A 19040-nucleotide genomic window follows, 5' to 3' on the forward strand; every position below is an offset into this window, starting at 1 on the left:
AGGACCCAGCTGAGAAATAGTACATCAGGTACTCATTCAGCCTGGCATCAACAGGACAGGAATCTCTCCTACTAGACCTACTCTGGCTCTGACCTCTGGAGTAACTGCATCCTCCTGGCTACAGAACTCAGAAAGCATCTATGAACTCTCATGCCCAGCTGATTCTGAAGTACATTTCCCCACATCCTGTGCTTAGCATTTTCTAGGAGGCAATGAGACTTCACCTCCACCTACCAGCTGTCTGGAACCCAATGATGGCTGGCACGGAGCGTGTGGGAGGGGCGGTAGAAATGCTCACGGTGTAGTTGGTGCCTTGGTACAGATCGAGGCACACTTCTGGGGTCCTGCTGTCTGCGGTCACATTGACTGTCTCCTCATGAACTGATTCCACGGGGTGCAACCGGTGTCCTTTTATGTAGATCTTCAGGAGGGGAAAAGAAAAAAGAACTCACCATGACTCTGGTTAAAGCAGCTGAGAGAGACTTTGTGGTGCTGAATCCCATTTTCCAGCTAATCCCTCTTCTACCACACTGTGCACCCAGGAGAGATGCATAAGGTAAGGCTCCGCAATCAGGTATCTGATGATGAAGGCCTATCAGCCCAGTAAACAATAAACCCTAAGAAGTGACATAAAATGAGGAGTCCCTCTAGGGAGGGCTAGCCTGCACACAAATGACAGCCAACAATGGAGGCAGTCACAACCTGAGGACCACTTGCTGCATCCCGTCACCAAGTCAGCAGATGCTTCCAGGCCTCCTCTGGGCAAGTGAAATACAAGTGCTGGGAAACAAGCAATCACGATGATGCCAAATAGAAGCATATCCCCCACACATACAACCCTGCTGAATGACACACATATTAAACATAGAATGTAAAATAAAATAAACCAGGTATATCTTTGAAAATCTGATCACTTTTTAAAAGAACAATCAGACAATTAGATGGAAAAGCCCTTATGAAAGGAAGTGTCTCCAAGTCTTGTTCCTATAGGATACCACTTCTGCTCTAGCAGGAAAGAGTGGATCACTTTACTTACCACGTAGACAATCTTGAAGATGATGCTTCCTGGGTTTATTTGCCACTTCACACAGGTGTTATTAAACACCGATACATCACTAATTTCTGGAATTATTTCTAAAACAGAAAAAGAGAATCCACTCACAAAATGCATCAATAGCCTTTAGAAAATAGGATTTTTCCAAAATGGAACCAGAGTAGAGGGCATGACTTAGTTTATCTGTGTGGCTGATATCTCTGCTAATCACTGTATGCTCTGATTCAGAAATCGGGCAATTCAAGCTGCCCCAGGCCAAACACCCAATTTAGCTTCATCAAAAATGAGCCCGACCCATGACCTGACTAGGAGGGAAAAGACACATACCCACTTGAGAATAGCTAAGAACTCCAAACTGTGATTGGCCTGGCACGCCACTGGATGCCACTGGCGTTCCACTCATGTGGGATGGAACGAAGTCCAGAGCTGAGCCCTGAATTTTCCCTGCAGCTGCCCAGGTAAGATCTGTTTCTGGCTTCATCCCACCTGGCTGACAAAACACTCTTATTTCCAGGTCACCACTATTCCCAAGAGGGAAATGACATGCATCACCACACAGGACCATTCTTCAGAAGCAGCTTGGAGTCAACTAAATAAATTCTCCACAAGGTCCCTGGATATTCTGGGGCTCCTCTACCTGAAGCTATTAGTTCTGATTTATCAGAAAGTTATAATTTCTTCAAGTTGTCCTGCTTCTTTCAAATATTCTGTGTGTATTCCATGAAAAAAAAAAAATTGGCAATATGGGAAACTGTCTTAGGGCCTTGGTTCTGAGGTCACAGATTTCAATGAGTTGTGTTGGCTCTCTCTCCTCCCCTGCTTTACTCACCGTACCCCTCACTCCTGCTTCCTGGGGTGTCATTCCGCATTGTGTAATAAAGATAAGCTTTGTGCCTCAGGCTCTGCTTTCCAGGAAACCCAAGGTAAGACTCCCATTAAGAAGGATGGGAAAGATAATTCTCCATCTCAGAAGATGCCTCCTTTCAACTCAGCCCCCTCTCTCCCTTCTCAGCCTCCAACATGGGAAAGAGAGCTTGTACCTCAGGCACCTGTGGTATTGACTCACCTCCCCTGTACCCAGAACCAATGCTACCCTTAGACCCTGGTCTACTGATGATCTCTTTACCAAGATTTTACACCTTTACTAAATCATCCATCAGCAGCATTACTGGCTCTTGGGTAAGCCCAGGTCAGGCTGTCAGTAAGTAAGAATAAACACAGACTGGAAAACAGGAAAATTCCTGGACAGACATCAGAGGATCCCCTGTGGCTGTCTAAAGCATTCCCGGGTCTCTACACTAATACTTCTCCCAGAGCACAGATAAAATGAAATCAAAGAAATCCTCGAGTTGTGGACATAGGTACCCTAACAGATGCAAAGATCCTATCTGTTCACCCCCTTGGGGAGCATGAAGATGACATTGGTGCCAGTCTTTCAACAACTTGTACAAGCCCCAAATACTCTGGCCCCTTCCCTCCCTATCACCCTTCAAAGGCCCTAGAGCTTTGGACTCCTCTGCTCACTCACACATCCCTTTGATATTAACTTACCCCCTGGTCTAGAAGGAAAAGGAAACAGCCCACTCCTCATTTTGTCTCTGACTGCCAGTAAAGCAAATTTCCTTCTCACTGGGGACCCTTTTGCCACCCAGGCAGAGATTAGAAAGGAGACATGAAAGATTCCCTTCTTGTCCTTCCTTTTTGCTCATTCACTATGACAACAGCAAATGACATCTCAAAATTGCCATCTGCCTCCTGCCTGTGCCATGCTCTCTTGCACAGATGGGACCAAGATCTGATTACTGAGATGTCAGATATCTCATCCCAAGGAGCAGTTTAACAAAATGTGGTTGCTTTTCCCTCCAGTTGTCTCCGAATCAGCTGGAAAGACTTCTTTATAAACCCATCAGATATTAAACATCCACATAAATGCTGCCCTTTTAAAAGAGATACCCTAATTCTAATGGTACCGGTTACTGAAGACATTTCTGAGAGTTCTCTCTGGAACTGACTCCAAGACTCTATGCACCATTCACTGAATGATTACCAAGTGCCAAGCATCCTCCCATGCCAGGCACTGGGCAGTGACAATGATCAGAACATAAGTCCTTCCATCAGGAACATGTTGTCTAATGGAGCAAACATATAAGCAGGTATATTACAACTCAATAAATTTTAGAACAAAGTTATACACAAGTACCGTGGGGTCTAGAGAAAGAAACCATCCACTCTTACCTGGAGGGCCTGGGGAAGCCAGCTTTGTGGAGGGCATGACCTTGATTGATGCATGGCTGAAGGGTGGGGAAGACACTTGAGCAAACAGACAGCAGGTCTAATGCCTGGAATCATAAGAGGCTGTGGCATATTCAGAGTGCTGAGGAGGAGGCAAGACGGGATCAGACTGGGAACAACCTCCTTTGCCACACTAAGTGCACACTTACTCCTATGGGTAACTAAAAGGAAAATAATGGCAATTTTTCTTTCTGTAGGAAGATAACTCTGGTGTTTGTGAAGTAGACAGTGGAGCAGAATTGGAGCTCATAAGAGCAGAATACACTTTACTCAGCAACTACAATATCTCAGACACTGACAGATCTTTAAAGACCAGATCTCTCCTGAAGAGCAGTCATAAGAAGCAACAGTGAACATTTATTGAGTTATTACTAGGGAACTGATACTATATAAAATACTATAGTATTTTAAGTCATTTATTTTTTTGAAGATTTTATTTATTTATTTGTTTATTTAGTTATTTATTTGAGAGAGAGAGCATGCACAAGAGAGAGCACGAGCTGGGGAAGGGGCAAAGGGAGAGGAAGAAGCAGCTCCTGGCTGTGCAGGGAGCCTGATGCAGGACTCAATCCCAGGACCCAGGGATCATGACCTAAGCCGAAGGCAGATGCCTAACCAACTAAACCACCGAGACCCCCCAAAAGTGTCATTACCTTAGTCTTCAAAATAACCCCATGATAATCATTTCATGATACATGTAAGACCATCACGCTGTATGCCTTCAACTTATGCAGTTGATGTATGTCAATTATTTCTCAAAAAAAACTAGGGGGAAAACATATTAAAAATCAATTTAATTTAAAATAAGCCCATGGGAATATAAAAAAATAGTGAAAGGGAATAAAGGGGAAAGGAGAAAAAATGGGTGGGAAATATCAGAGAGGGAGACAGAAGATGAAAGACTCCTAACTGGGAAACGAACTAGGGGTGGTGGAAGGGGAGGTGGATGGGGGGTGGGGGTGACTGGGTGATGGGCACTGAAGGGGGGCACTCGATGGGATGAGCACTGGGTGTTATTCTATATGTTGGCAAATTGAACCAATAAAAAATAAATTTATAAAAATAAATAAATAAATAAATAAATAAATAAAATAAATAAAATAAGCCCATGAGCTTGATATTATTGTGTCCATTTTCTAGACCAGAGGCCTAGAGAAGTTACGTAACCCACCAAAGGTCATGTGGGTTGTAAGCAGTCAAGTCAGGATTCAAAACTAGAATTGCCAGGCTCCAAGGCCAAGAACTGGGGCATTGTGGCAGTTGTTCAGCAAAGAAGTGGGGAGGTGGCCTCAGGGCCAGGTGTTAAAGCCAGGAGACAACTCTGAAGGAGAAACACTAGGAGGTGAGTGATAAGGAACAGCCGGGAGTGTAGGCTGACTGCCAGCCTCTTGAGTTTGAGAGTCCAATGGATTGTCTTTTATTGTTCTCCTGAGAAACAGAGAAGGAAGCGCCCCAGGTTGGTGAGAAAAGACTAATAAACTGTGTTTAGAACATGCTTGATAGGAGTTATCTACAGACTATCCAGATGAAAAAATGATCTTGAAAGTCAACAAGGATGGTCACTGAAGCTGTGGGTGCTGGTATAACATCCAGGTAGGACACGGAGAGCAGCCCAATGGCAGGACATGGGAAACATGGAACCCAAGGAGAAACTAGCAGACACACAGCAGCAGAGAGGGAGGAGAGTGGCTGGTGGGATGCCTGGAAGTCAAGGAAAGATGTGAAAGAGTGTCTGATTTCTCAAAAGTTCTCTCTTTTCCTTCCCACCAATTCCCCACAACCTCCTCACCTCCAATCCAAGAAGGACAAGAGCAGGTCATCATGGTATCAAGGAAAGCCTCCACCTCTTTCTTCTCTCACACAGTTCTTTATCCCCTGACAAAGTGTCCAAAATGTCATGACAAGTTTGACTTCAGCCAGAGATAGGTAGAGCAGGGCTGTGCCTTGTCCAGTTATAGGACACTTAGGCCTCACTGGATTTAAAAAAAAAAAAAAAAAAAAAAAAGGAGGCACCAACCCCATCCAATTGAACTCTCCATTAGATTTGGGGAATCAAAGGGAGGCCTGGGTGGCTCAGGGCATGATCCCAGGGTCCCGGGATTGAGTCTCACATCGGGCTCCTACAGGGAGCCTGCTTCTTCCTCTGCCTGTGTCTCTACCTCTCTCTCTCTCTCTCTCTCTCTCTCTCTCTCATGAATGAATAAATAAATAAAATTTAAAAAAAGATTTGGGGAACCAAAGCTTCAGTGGGTAATAAAGTACCTCTGCTTTGCTTTGGATTCTGTATGTGGTACACACATGTATATAAATGTACGTATATAATAGGTATATATTTTAGTATTCAACCAGCATCCAGTATTTCTCTGCAGTATTTATCATATTTATAACTAAAGAATTTTGTAATTGGTTATTTAGTGCCTATCTCTCCTGGATGGAAGCTCTATGATAGCAAAGACTAGGTTTGTCTTTCTATCTCCAGCACCTAATAAAGTACCTTAGTTATTTTAATACTTATTATTTGGTTGATTGAGTGGATGAATGAATGAACGTATGGATATGTGATCAATAGTGCTAAATGTCGTGGAAAGGTGAAGAGGAATGAAGATTGAAGCTAGAACATGAATTTGACAGGTGGTCAGTAGGGACCTTGGGAGAGAGCTACCGTGGAGCGAAGGCGCTGGATGCCTGACTCTCCTTCCACAGGCTGGGAAGAGAAAGAGAGGCTTCAGAAGTCCCACTGTGGGCAGGAACTGATCCAGCAGACTCTGTTGGTTTCCAAATTTATATCCATTTTCTCTATTTTTGGAAACAGTAAAAGATCATAGAGAATAAATTCAGGTGACCCAAGCAGATGGTCAAGCTCAACATCATTTCTAGTCAAAAATAGTATCTGATTTCAAAAGTTAAATGACTGATCTTCTACTAGGACCCACAAACTATTTCCAAAGCCCATTCCCAAACAGAGATTACAAAACAGACACATTCTGATAACGGCAGCATCAACTGAAATCAAAGTGACTGCTTTGAATAAGTGCATGCTTAGCTATAAGAGTTCTGCTGTATTTCTTTTCCTTTCTTTTTTAAGTCTTTAGAGTCACATACAATAGATAGAAATAGCATGGCTTAGAGGAGTGCTTTCCTAAAATGCATTATCCACCTTAGGATGATTTTTTTATGGCACATGAATAAATGTATATATGTTGGATTGTATTGACTTTTGTGTATATTAGAAAAAATACACAATTCATCCAGCTCATAATATCACATACACTATGGAGTATCTTTGGTCAACGAATTTATATTATAATTTAAAATTTAAAATTAAAAGGAACTTATTAAATAAATGTATTATTAATTTAATAACTTAACATTGCATTATTATTAAATACTTTTGTTATGGCAAACATTATCAGGGGAGTATACAAATAATTCGAGCTTGGGAAACAATGGTAGGAGAGAGATCGTGGGCTTTCTGGGCTTCCAGACCGAAGTTCAAATCCCATCCCTGCCATTTGCTAGTTACTGAAGGGCCCTGTGAAAGTTTGCCTAACTTCTATGAGTCTCAGGTTACTCATCTATGAAATGAAAAATAACAATACTCACTTCACAGGGTTTTTCAGAGGACAAAGGAAACCAAGCATTAAGACCCCCAGCAGAGCCCTAGGTATATAAGTCGGTACACAGTCCACGGTAGCTACAATGCTTGACAGTCCAAACATTATACACATATTCAAACAAATCCCAGCCATGTGGCTATTTATATAAATGTGTCCATTTATTCCAGCTGACCTTTGTTTCCCATCTGAATTGCATTATCACTGCAAGTGAAAGCTTACCAGGCTGAAAAGGAAGATGAACAACAAAACAGGAGGGCCAGAGGCTAACAGGAGGCCCAGAGGCATTTGGACTCATGGCCTGAGTCAGGGTAGGGAGCTCAGAATCGCTCCCAGCTGGTCAACAGTCTGTGTTTCAACAGAGATGTTACCCTTCTACGAGTGTGGCATGAGTGAGTATCAACCTTATAATTATTAACTCAGATTCTAAACATGAAAAGCCAAATGACCTGAGCAGAATGAAAGCCAGGGACAGTCTTATCAAGAATGAATCAGCCTCTTTGATCTTGAGGTAAACCAACCCACTAAACATCAAGCTTCCACCTGGGGTTTTTCCAGACACTAAAATGGTTGCCTAATTCTCAGCTGTCTGGAGGTTCCAGTCCAAACTGGCCTTAAAGGAAAAAAAAAAAAGGAGGGGGGGGGCGGGGAGTCCCTCCACCTTGCCAGAGTTCACACTCCATTAAAAACATATACAGATCCATGCTGCTAATCCAAAGAAGCAGGGCCTCCAAAAATATTCTTAACGAAAAACAATCCAAGTAACGTGAAGATAAATTATTCTACCCAATTTGGAACTAAACATTCAAGTATAAAAAGAGGGGTAAACAATGAAAACACAGAGCAGAGGTAGAAGGCATTCAGACGTTAGGCAGAAAAGCAGAAAATGGGAGGAAAATCCAGAAGTGGACATCAAAGAAGGTAAACACAAAATACCCAAAGGGAGGTGGTATAGGAGAGGCGTGCAGAAATGGGTGAAAAACAGGGAAAAGAAGGCAGAAGGGGGTTCAGCTGGGCAAGAGCCATGGTAATCAGCATCTCTCACTACATTTCCAGAAGCCTCTCCTACCTACCCACCCAGATCATGTGCACTGCACGGTGAATTAATCAGCATGTAAATCACTCCCTTTATCTGCGGAAATTGAATTTAGCTGCCAATCTTGATTGAGGGCATAGAGGCCTCCTCCCAGAAAGATCACAGCTCTCAGGGAAAATGCCTTTTCTCTCCTTAAATCAAAGCTTGTATAAACCCAAGGAAACAGCTGCAGCTGGAACCACAGACTTTGTGAAAGGTGGCAGGCTGAGGACGGTAATTATAATTAGCAGTTACATAACATGTTTGTTCTTCAAAGTGCTCTACAAGCATCAGCTAATTAATAGCTTACTATGCCCCATGCAGATCCACTGGTTTTTCATGTAGTGGCTAATCCCGGTACCCCCACTGAACTCTGAATGGTGGAAGCAGAACAGCTTGAGCAATGAAGCAAATGGCTGAGGGTCCAGAAGCTCTGCCCAGCTCCCTTAACCAAGTGCCTCCCTGAGTATCTCAGGGCCAGGATCATTGCCCCAAATGTTTTATTCAGCATCACATGAGACGGCTGCCTCACTTCCTCCAAACAGTTCTTAGAAGTGCCACTGGAGATACACTAATAGGGTGGAATGACCATCAGTCTGGTCCAACATGGCATTAAGCTCTTCTCAATTTCCCTAATTAGACTGGGACTCAATTTCCTTGGTGGTAGTTACAGGTCTGCCCTTGTTTCTCTGTGTGAGTAGGGTTAAGTCAACGAGACCTCTCTACGAACAGGCTGGACTAGATCTCTGGGTTCTCACCCACGTCTACCCTTCTTTGTCCCTACGTTTGCAGTCTCTAGCCTACATCCTCTTCCATTCGTAGTAGAGATGAGCGAATGTGGGAACTGCATGGCACAGAAGGCTCTAGCAGCAGAGCTGAATTCTTCGTCTATCCCAGGGTAAAGGGATGCTTTACCCAAGAATTTCGGAAGTCCGTAGACATCCTGAGTTTGTAAGACATTATATGTATATGGGTATGTAGGTTTCTTTGGAGAAAAGCTTGTTTACCCTGTTGCCCCATAAATTCCAGGAAGGTAGTGTCTAGCAAAGTACCTCCATACATAGTGTAAGCTAAATAGGTATCTATTAAGTCAATTTGATAGATTTCACCAAATTCCTAGCCACAAAATGGTTACAAACCACTGCTCTCTGGACAAATAATCACCAGCAGTCCCCAAGTTTTGCTTGCTCTGGCTAGACTTTCCTATGGAAAACTTTGACCAGTAACACCCAAAACATGCTTACCACAATTCTGCCTCAGATCAAATCAGAGACCCAGACCAAAGATACGTTGAGATTTCCCTCTTTAGAGATCTGTCATTAGAGCCAAGCAAGTCAACATTTAGAATTCAACACATTCTACATTCTACACTAGAAGACAACTGCCTATCACACCTTCTGCCCAACCATCATAAACAGAGTCACTGCCTTCTCCCACCTTGTTACTTGGAGGCAGTGGTGTGAAATAAAACAGGTAGAAGTGTGTACTTGTGAGTCATGAGAAGACCTTCTTCAAGATAGGCCAATAATTTCAGTAAAAGACCTAACGTGTATGTAGGCTTTAACCTTTTCAAAATGTTCTCCACAGATGATCTCATTTGATTTTCTCTCAATACCTCTTTGAAATAAGAAAAGCAGCCTTTATTTCCCCCCTTTTATAAATGAAGAAACTGAGCAGACTTTATTTTCCCCCTTTTATAAATGAAGAAACTAAGCAAATAATGCCTTACCTGGTGACACACCACTCATATATGACACTGCTAGAATTTGAACGGATGTCTCCAAACCCCTTTCACCAGTAATTCCATTATGGGGTATATACCCAAAAGAATTGAAAGCAGGCTCTCAAAGAGATCATTTGTATGCCCATGCTCATAGCAGCACTATTCACAATCGCCAAAAGGCGGATGCAGCACAAGTGCCCACCAGTGGATGAATGGATCAACAAAATGTGGTAAATACATATAATGGAATATTATTCAGTGTTTAAAAAGAAGGAAATCCCATCATCTGCAACAACATGATGAGCCTGCAGAACATGATGCTAAGTGAAGTAAGCCATTCACAGAAGGACAAAAACTACATAATTCTGTTTATAGGAGGTATCTAAATTAGTCAAATCCACAGAAACAGAAAGTAGAATGGTGGTGCTGCCGGGAGGAGGAAATGGGGAGGTAACGTTTAATGAGTGCACAGTTTCAGTTTTGCAATATGACAAGGGTCTGGAGATTGGTTGCACAATAATGTGAGTATACATAATACTTAAAAATGGTTAAGGTGGTAAATTTTGTTGTGTATATTTAACACAACATAAAAAATAAAAAATATTAATTAAAATTTTTAAATAAAAATAAACACTAAAACCTCTTTATCCATTACACCACCTTTTCTCTGAAAAGCTGCCAACGTGTGCTAAGTTAGGACTTTTGAGTATGCCAACCCCCCTAAGAAAATGGCTCATGGAGAAAAATTTCTCAGCCAGCCAAGTAGAGAAGATAGAAATCACTGTGATTTCAGGTGAGTTGCAAAGATATATGTGTGAAATTTTCTGTGCACTTTATTTTCCCAATCCATCCTCAAAATCTTCAGGATTTAGCTGGCAAACCTCAAGCCAGGTGCCCAGTCAGATAAATGGCACAGCCAGGCAGAGTACACAGAGGGAGCAACGGGGCAGCTGGAGATCCCACTACTCCTGCTGGGTGTCACTTCCAGGAAACAAAAGCCCCACCAAATGGAGTCCATACCTGTGCATGTCAAAGTACTTTCTCTCCAAGTGCCTTTCTCTGTGCAAACAGAAGTGATCTTTCCTCCCAGGCTCTCAAAGCCCTCTTGACAGACATAGTGAGCCACACTGCCCAGGCTGGAGCTGTGATTCCCCACCAGGACTGCATGCTGCACTTCCGGAGGATGGCCACAGTTGATTTCTGCAATGGGAAGTAGCACAGCACTAGTTATGACCCCCCATTTCTTTCCTTATAATTCATATTATAGAAATAAACACTTAGTAATGATAGAGTCCAGTCATAAGGGAAAAGAGAAAACATGAACCCCATTTAAAAATCCAGTTGCAGATATAGAAGACTGCTCAGAAGTAAAGAGATATGCCTGACGTCAATGAAATTTACAAACACGTTCAGATAGAAAATATTCCAATTATAAGATTATTTACATTATGAAGAATTCCTTGGTCAATGAAATAATCCATCCCAGGGTTCTTTTAAATATTAAGATTTTCAGGTACCTTTTACTATGTATCATGAGATCACAAACTCCTAAAGTAGATGATAACGCAATTGTAGTTTTGTTGCCAACTGATTATTAAATGAAATATATACAAAATCTTTGAACTTTTTAAGGCAAATTAATAGGGAAAGTACATACAGTCTAAACATTCACTTTATGTTTCTATAAAAGAAAATAATCAACTGCATAGAGGAAGACAAGCCTAGAATTACAAAATTGACATGAAATTTCTTCTCTGCAACTCTGACTAGAACACACTAGAATATTTACAGAAACTATCTGAAGGAACTGGAGTATGATGCTACTATTTTAGACTTAGCCGAATTCTATTTCACATAAGACTAAAATTCTCTTTCAGATATTTTACAATTTTTAAAAATCCGTATGTGTATTGTTTCTGGAAAAAAAAAAATACTCCTGCCCAAAAACAACAATAAATGAACCAGAATAAGTATCCTAAGAAAAGTGGAGGACAGGTTTTAGAAGAAACACTAGCAAAGCAATGAAATCAGCATGATGTGCAGGTAAGATACATCTAGTAGTAAAGGATCCTACAATGAAAAGTTGAACAATGTAAAAAAAAAAAATCAATAATTTGAAAATAAAATTCCAAATTATTTCAAAAACTCTGAGCAATGAGGGAAAGAAACAAAGGGAAAAAAGAGACATGCTAATTCTTCCTGCAGTAGTGGAAAGTTCATAGACACAATTTTATTCAAGAAAGCATAATAAATCTAAAATAAGGAGGCCATAATCATTCCAAATGTAGCCAAGAGTCCCAGTTAGACCCAAATGCATAGAAAAAATATATATAACATTTGATATTCATTCTGATTTTTAGTTTTCTCCCAAGTCTGTAGAAAGGCAAGAAAATTAGGCACTTTTGACATGCAGGCTTTTAAAATGTAAGTGCGAGGTGCCCAGGTGGTACAGTGGGTTAAGCGTTTGACTCTTGGTTTCAGCTCAGGCTGTGATCTTAGGGTCGTGAGAGGAATTCTTCATAATGTAAATAATCTTATAATTGGAATATTTTCTAGCTCTGGGCTTAGCAAGGAGTCTGCTTGATTCTCTCTCCCTCCCCTTCTGCCCCTCCTGCTCATGCTCACTCACACTCTTTTTCTCTCCCTTTCAAGTAAATAACTATTTAAAAAAATAAAATATAAGTGCATTTATTGAGATAAAGAATTCAAGATAGATAAAATGGTATTTTCCCAAATCCCCATCAACCACTCTTGGCCTTAGAAAAAGGTAGCTTCTCTTAAATGAGTTACCAGTAAAGAACTGGTGGGTTTAATGGAACTGCACATGCCTCCATCCCAGTGTGAACGCCTGGTCTGTTGAAGAACCCAGAGTTCTTTCCCTGAGGGAGGCCTCCCAGAGCAGGCTTTCATCTGTTGTCATTAACACTCTCATGAGAACATCAATACAACAGCTCAACCCACCTGACCAGTCACTCGCCTCCGAGATTTTAAAAGAAGAGTGAGTCTCTGATCAGTGCAGACTGACATCATGAGCAGTTATGGAGCCAGAACCAGGTGCTCATTTCATAAATCCTCCAACCCTGCCCACCTTGCAAGTCCCTTATTGCTCACAGAGATTTGTTTTCTTTTCATACACATTTACTAGACACCAGGCTTCTTGGCCCTCATTATGTTTTTCCCAGCATCAAACCTTTAGACATATCAACCATCCCAAAACACTGCAAGACATGAGTATATTTGTGTGTACATAAGCAATCAACCGAACAGGTGGTTAATGTTTCATAAGGCTGCCCAGTCATTGTTGACATCTAAAATATCTTCTAGTTAAAGCCAGGGTTCAGTTATAGCAGGAAATAGAGGGAACAGCAGTGAAGAGATTGAGTGTATAGGTTTATGTAGGTTTATGGACCTTGAAACTAGAATTCTAAATAATACATTGGAGAGGTTTGGGAACCCAGTGATAGGTAATCAGATTAAGGGAGAAGCAGAGATTCTAAAGGTATAAGAGTACAGAAGATATCTAAATTGGCTTCCATCCTTGGACGTGACCAAGAATAATGGAAGGCCCATAAAAATTACAAGATTTTTTAAATTAATTACCACAAATATTAATTTGGGAGTTGATGAGAGAGCAGTAGCTTGGTCTCTAGGGACTAAGGTTCAGCAACTCATGGCGATGCCCAGTGGCAGGCAACCAGGACTCTCTGAGATCCCATGCTCTAGCTACTTAAGTTGGATAGTCTCTTGCGGAGAGATATCTAGAGAAGATTCTAGCATGGCTTGGATTAAACACATGGTTCTAAACAGCTGCTGTACATCTGAATTGCCTAGGGACCTTTGGAAAAACACCCATGCTGGTGGCTCACAGCCTCTCCCCTTACCCAGATATAATTCTTCTAAATCAGTGGCACTGAGTTGGGTTCTTGGCATCCACATTTCTACAAGGTTCCAAGTTTGATTTTTATGCACATGCTCAACTCAGAACCTAAATTAAATACTAATATGAATAGCTACCATTTATCATCACATGCTTGAGGGCTTAATGTCTTTCTATGAATATATTATGTCTCCCCAAATATATGGCCAGTTTGTAAAGGACAGAATCTTTATTTAATCATCTCTTGTACCCCCCCATGCCTGCTTAAATAGTATGTTTTGCATAGTAAATACTCAGTAAATAATTGTTCATTGATAGCTTGCTACTGCTTTATCATTGTTCAAGATGCAGTAAATGTTACTTTGAAATGAATAACAGCCCCTGAGGAAGGAAAGAGGCATCAGTAAATTGTAAGTACAAATAACAAGTATACATTACCTTTATATTTGTAACCCAACAGCAGTAACACACACCTACCAAACACCAAGTGAATGAAAGCAGAGTAATAGACTCACAAAAAACTAATCTCAGTTTTCTATCAGGGAATCCTGGGGATGTTGTTCAGACTTCAATCATTTTAATCATAATAGCATTCATCAAAATTCTACTAAACATAAGCCTATTAGATATATATTATCTTATTTATTCCTCACAAAACACCTTGCAAGGTAGATGGTTTTTTCTCATGTCATTTATAGATATGAATATGGAGCTTAAGAGCCCCTAAGAGCTCGTAAGGGCTTAAGTCTCATTCAAAAGTCACACCACTAGTGAAAGATAGAGCTAGTATTCAAGCCGTGGGATGTATGGCCCCAAAGTCCAGGTCCATTAAATCTGAGGAGTGTAGACCCTGATTAGGACTGAGCTTAGAAGTTAGCTCAGGAGAAAAAGTTGCATAAAGGAGCATTCAAATCAGTATGGAATGGTTCTATAACAACTTCCTCTGCCAAATCTTGTTTCCAACAGCTTTCCCAGAGCAAGACAGCTGCTGGAAATAGACTTACCCCTACATCTGTGAGATACCCTAAAGCTGCCTTAGTACTGTTGTTTAACCCCATAACACAGGGGACAGGGGTCTGTCCTGGCACATGGCCCTGTCACAGATATTCCCATCATGCTTAAGAGAGATCGCAGCCACTGCCACTTCTACTCAGACCAAATGGTACCCAAGAAAGCAGGTGACTACTCCTAAGAAATCCTTCAAAACCAATCAACAGAGGCTTCAATAGGTGGTAATAAAAATATGGTTCTACACAAAATGCCCAAAGTTCTCAATATCACAAGGAAATAGTCCATTTAAAAACAGTTTATATTCAAAGGAAAGGAAAAAATAAGGAGCACAAATCTGCATTAGATATGCATTAGGGGTGTTCATTTAAGCACACATTTCTCTAGCTAATTATATTATGAGGGAACAACATTTGGATATGTATCAGCAATACAGTCAACTAATTATGAACATGGCTGGAAATTTTTTTTAAGATTTATTTATTTATTTGAGAGAAAGAGAGAGAGAGAGAGAGCACACGAGTGGGGGGAGGGGAAGATGGAGAGAATCCCCAGGCGGACTCCCTGATGAGCACAGAGCCCCATGGAGGGCTTGATCTCAGGACCCTGGAAACATGACCTGAGCTGAAACTGAAAGTCAGACACTTAACCGACTAAGCTACCCAGGTGCCCCCATGGCTGGGAATTTGTCTTTACTACCCTACTATCTGTGATTTTATTCAAATAATCAGCTTCAAAACAAGTCTCCTTAGGGGAGGGGGGATGTGCTGTGGGAGTTTCAAGGACCACATTCAGACTATAACTCTATTTCATATCTTGAAGGTAAAAATGTTTATCCACACTACTAGCTTTAATATTCTATCCAAGAAAATATTCCAGAAGGAAATCTATTTGATGAAAGGTATTGGCAATTTGTGGCATCTAAATCAACAACTGGCTGTGTCGCCAATGTCATCCTCATTGGCTGCTTCTCATTATAAACATCAGCACAATAATGTGATTGATTTCAGAAATAACAGAATAATATAAGCTCCATCTAAAACTGTTTTAGAGACCAATAAATACCAAGCTGAGAAAGAAAAAAACAGACCAATAGTGTCCATAAATTGAGGCAGATGTTTTGCCAACTGCCAGGAGAATGAATGATAGACCTATTCCACATGCTGATATTGACTCAAAAAAAAAGTCTTCCCAGAGAAATAAACTACTAGCCTGGAAGCTTTGGCAGAGGAGCAGAAACAAGTATGAAAACTAAAGAAAATCATATTAAAATCAGCTTTCATTTACACAACAATAACAGAAATGTCACTCTTGCACCTTAGAGTCAAAGCAGATTTACATATCACCTAGAGATCAGTGGGCTGTGGCAGGTTGTAAGGGTCCAAACAGTCTAGTGGATTAACACCAGAGTCTCCACTATATGTGTGTTCTAGATCAGATAATTCAGCACGTAGACCTGTATTTTCTTCATTTGCTTCATTTGTAAAAATGTCCCTTTTCCCTCTTAATGGTAAGCTCTTTGTGCGCTATATCTACATCCCATATTTTTAGAATATCCCCTGCAATCATGTGTTATTAATATGATTATGAACATGAGTCCTTGTGATGTATACACATAAAAATTATGGCCTAAGGAATGGGCTGAAAAATGTAACCGTAAGACAGTTTCATGCACTTTCTGGCATGCTCCTAAATTTGGCCACATGTAGTTAGAGCCTCATTCCAGGATCATTTGAGTCCTAAATTCCACATATCATCAATGTGGGGGGCTGGAATCTAGCATCTCGGTATGTGGCAACTTGCATTTAGAAAATGTTATTATGATCATCAAAGGAAAATAGGAGGGTTATACTATCCATGAAGCACATTCTCAAGGGTAGCTTATTAACTGCTGTAACTAAGCTAATGAGCTCATTAGTACCAAAAAGTCCACTCGCCCTTAAGGCAGCAGAAAAAAAAAAAAAAACTTCTTGATGTATTTGTAGTCTAGAGTCTTCCATGAACTTTAGCCTCGATGAACAATACATTTCCTTCAGATCATATTCATAGAGGAAGCTCACCTGGAAGAAGAAAAAACTTTCCATTTCACATAACAACACTTATTGCCAACAACTGGTGTCTAGTATGAAAACAGCTAGAATCCGAAGACTTCAGAAACTGCAGGGCTGACAGGCTAGATGAAAAAAAAATGAGTGCTGGGAAGAAAGAAAGAGTTTATCAGTGTATCTCTCATAAGGATCTTCTATTTGTAGAAGCGATAATGGTTGTTGAGACGCTTTGAGCTGCACATGCATCTTTCTTTTCTCAAAAAATAACATTAAAACTCTTCATCTTAATGCTCTACTTGTAAACAGAATATTTAAACTGAAAACTAATAAATTAGGTGACATGAAAGCTGGAGAATTTTAGACCTTCTCCCTCTAATGGTAGGAAGTTTCACAAAGATCTTACATATCTGTCAGAAATACTACCTGCCACTACCCACTAGATTATGACCCTCTTATTATGATGGTGAATACATTTCTTGCTGATTCTCAAGCTCCCGATTCACCACCCTTGTGGTAGTCTCATAACCAGCAACATCATTCATTCTGCACACTCAAATGACTCCAACCATTTTTTTTAATTTAAAGATTTTATTTATTTATTCATGAGAGACGCAGAGAAAGAGGCAGAGACACAGGCAGAGGGAGAAGTGGGCTCCTCACAGGAAGCCTGATGTGGGACTCGATCCTGGACCCCAGGATTATGCCCTGAGCTGAAGGCAGATGCTCAACCACTGAGCCACCCAGGCATCCCGACTCCAACCATTTGTAAGTGACATGTTGTAATGGCAATTACTTGGCAAAAAGGATAACACAAGAGATTTATTGCACGCACCCAGGAAGTCAATATGGTTCTCCTTAATGTTTTAAAAGATCAGTATGTGGTGTGGTACCAAAAAAAAAAAATCTATTTCAAATAATTACCTGGAACACAAAAGATAAAAACACAAGATAGGTGTGCTGCCACTGTGTCATCCTCTCTCACCCACGGCAGACAGCACGAGTCAATCACAGCACTCTTTGTGGCCAGGTGAATGTGAATGGCTAGATGTGTGGCTAGATGTGAATCTTCTCCACACACCCCCTCCCCACACCCCTGATGAAACTTCAGAGAAAGCAATACAACAAAATTTGTCTGCCGCCCTCTCACCTGAACGTCCTAATTTGTGTTCCAACTTACATCAAAACTTTTTCAAACACTGCCAACTTTGCAGAGATGAGATTGAGCTCTACTACGAGAATCTCAAAAGATGAAGAGTTGACTCCAATACATATTCTTCTGGGTGGGCCGCAGACCACACCGTGTACTTCCACACCCTTCTGCTTTTCCTCATCACCTCCCATTTCCAGCACTCACAAGGGTCGCTTCAACATGGAATTTGCCTTCTAGAAAGTGCCTTGGGTTCTCATTTTAATACATAAACTAGCGACACAAGCTAATTCATTTCCTATCTCTGGTTCTTAATGGGATATGATACCCATCATTAGCTGTAAATAGAATATATGTGAAATGAGAAATAAGCTAATAAACCACCTCACAAGGCATTTCTAAAGATCAGATGAGACAATGTTTATAGAAAACCACCTTAAAGGGTTGACCATCTTTAGAGAATCAGGCTCTACTATTAGACTTTAGAAACCATGTCTCATTCTTATCAACCAACTCAAAGGAGAAACTCTGCCTCTGCAATCAGCCCACAGTGCTGGGCTACCCATCTTTTGAGGGCCATATGTACAGATATAGGGAAGACCAGGAGTCAGCCCCAAGGCCTCACTCCTGGTTCATTAAAGCACGGAGATGTCACGCCAAGTGAGAAGCAAACGTGGAGATACAGAAGACAAAGTAAGAAGATGTGGAATCAGGAAAAGACATGAAGCTCAAGGGCTGAAACAAAAGAGGAGGCCAGGGTTTCAGCAGGGCTTGGCCACATGATAAGTTGGGATGGCAGTTGAGGAGCTAACTCCATAATGCCTGCCATGGTCTGTGCCGCCTTTTGGAGGGGATTCAGGGTGCTTCCACAGGCCTTCAGTATGCTCTCAGGTATGGTAGGCACTGTGCCAGGGAGTGAGAGATCGTGCTGAGGAAGACGCCATGCTTGCGGGGCTTCTAGATTCACAGTCCAGTAGGAGTGATATAAACCACACAAAGAATCATAAATCAGGTACTTACATATTTCAAGCTGAAACTTGAAATATGAGAAGGAGCTTGCTATGCCCAAAACAGGGAGACTCCATCAACAAATGAGTGAATAAGCAAAATGTGGTGCATACACAGGATGGAATATTACTCAGCCTTAAAAAAGAATGGAGTTCTCACTCTTGCTACAACATGGGTGAGCCCTGAAGACATTA

General features: G+C 41.2%; 1 protein-coding gene across 1 annotated transcript in view; it reads right to left on the bottom strand.

Annotated features, from left to right (window-relative positions):
• Positions 1–19040, bottom strand: part of SUSD1 (sushi domain containing 1) — a 130174-nt gene that overhangs the window by 77098 nt on the left and 34036 nt on the right. The window contains exons 6-8 of the mRNA XM_038553300.1: positions 10779–10958; positions 1037–1134; positions 235–421 (exon numbers count right to left, since the gene is read on the bottom strand). Coding sequence (XP_038409228.1) covers positions 235–421; positions 1037–1134; positions 10779–10958 — 465 coding nt within the window. The remainder of the gene's footprint in view (positions 1–234; positions 422–1036; positions 1135–10778; positions 10959–19040) is intronic.

This window comes from Canis lupus, chromosome 11 (assembly GCF_011100685.1).
Source record: "Canis lupus familiaris isolate Mischka breed German Shepherd chromosome 11, alternate assembly UU_Cfam_GSD_1.0, whole genome shotgun sequence".
Taxonomy (NCBI): Eukaryota; Metazoa; Chordata; class Mammalia; order Carnivora; family Canidae; genus Canis; species Canis lupus.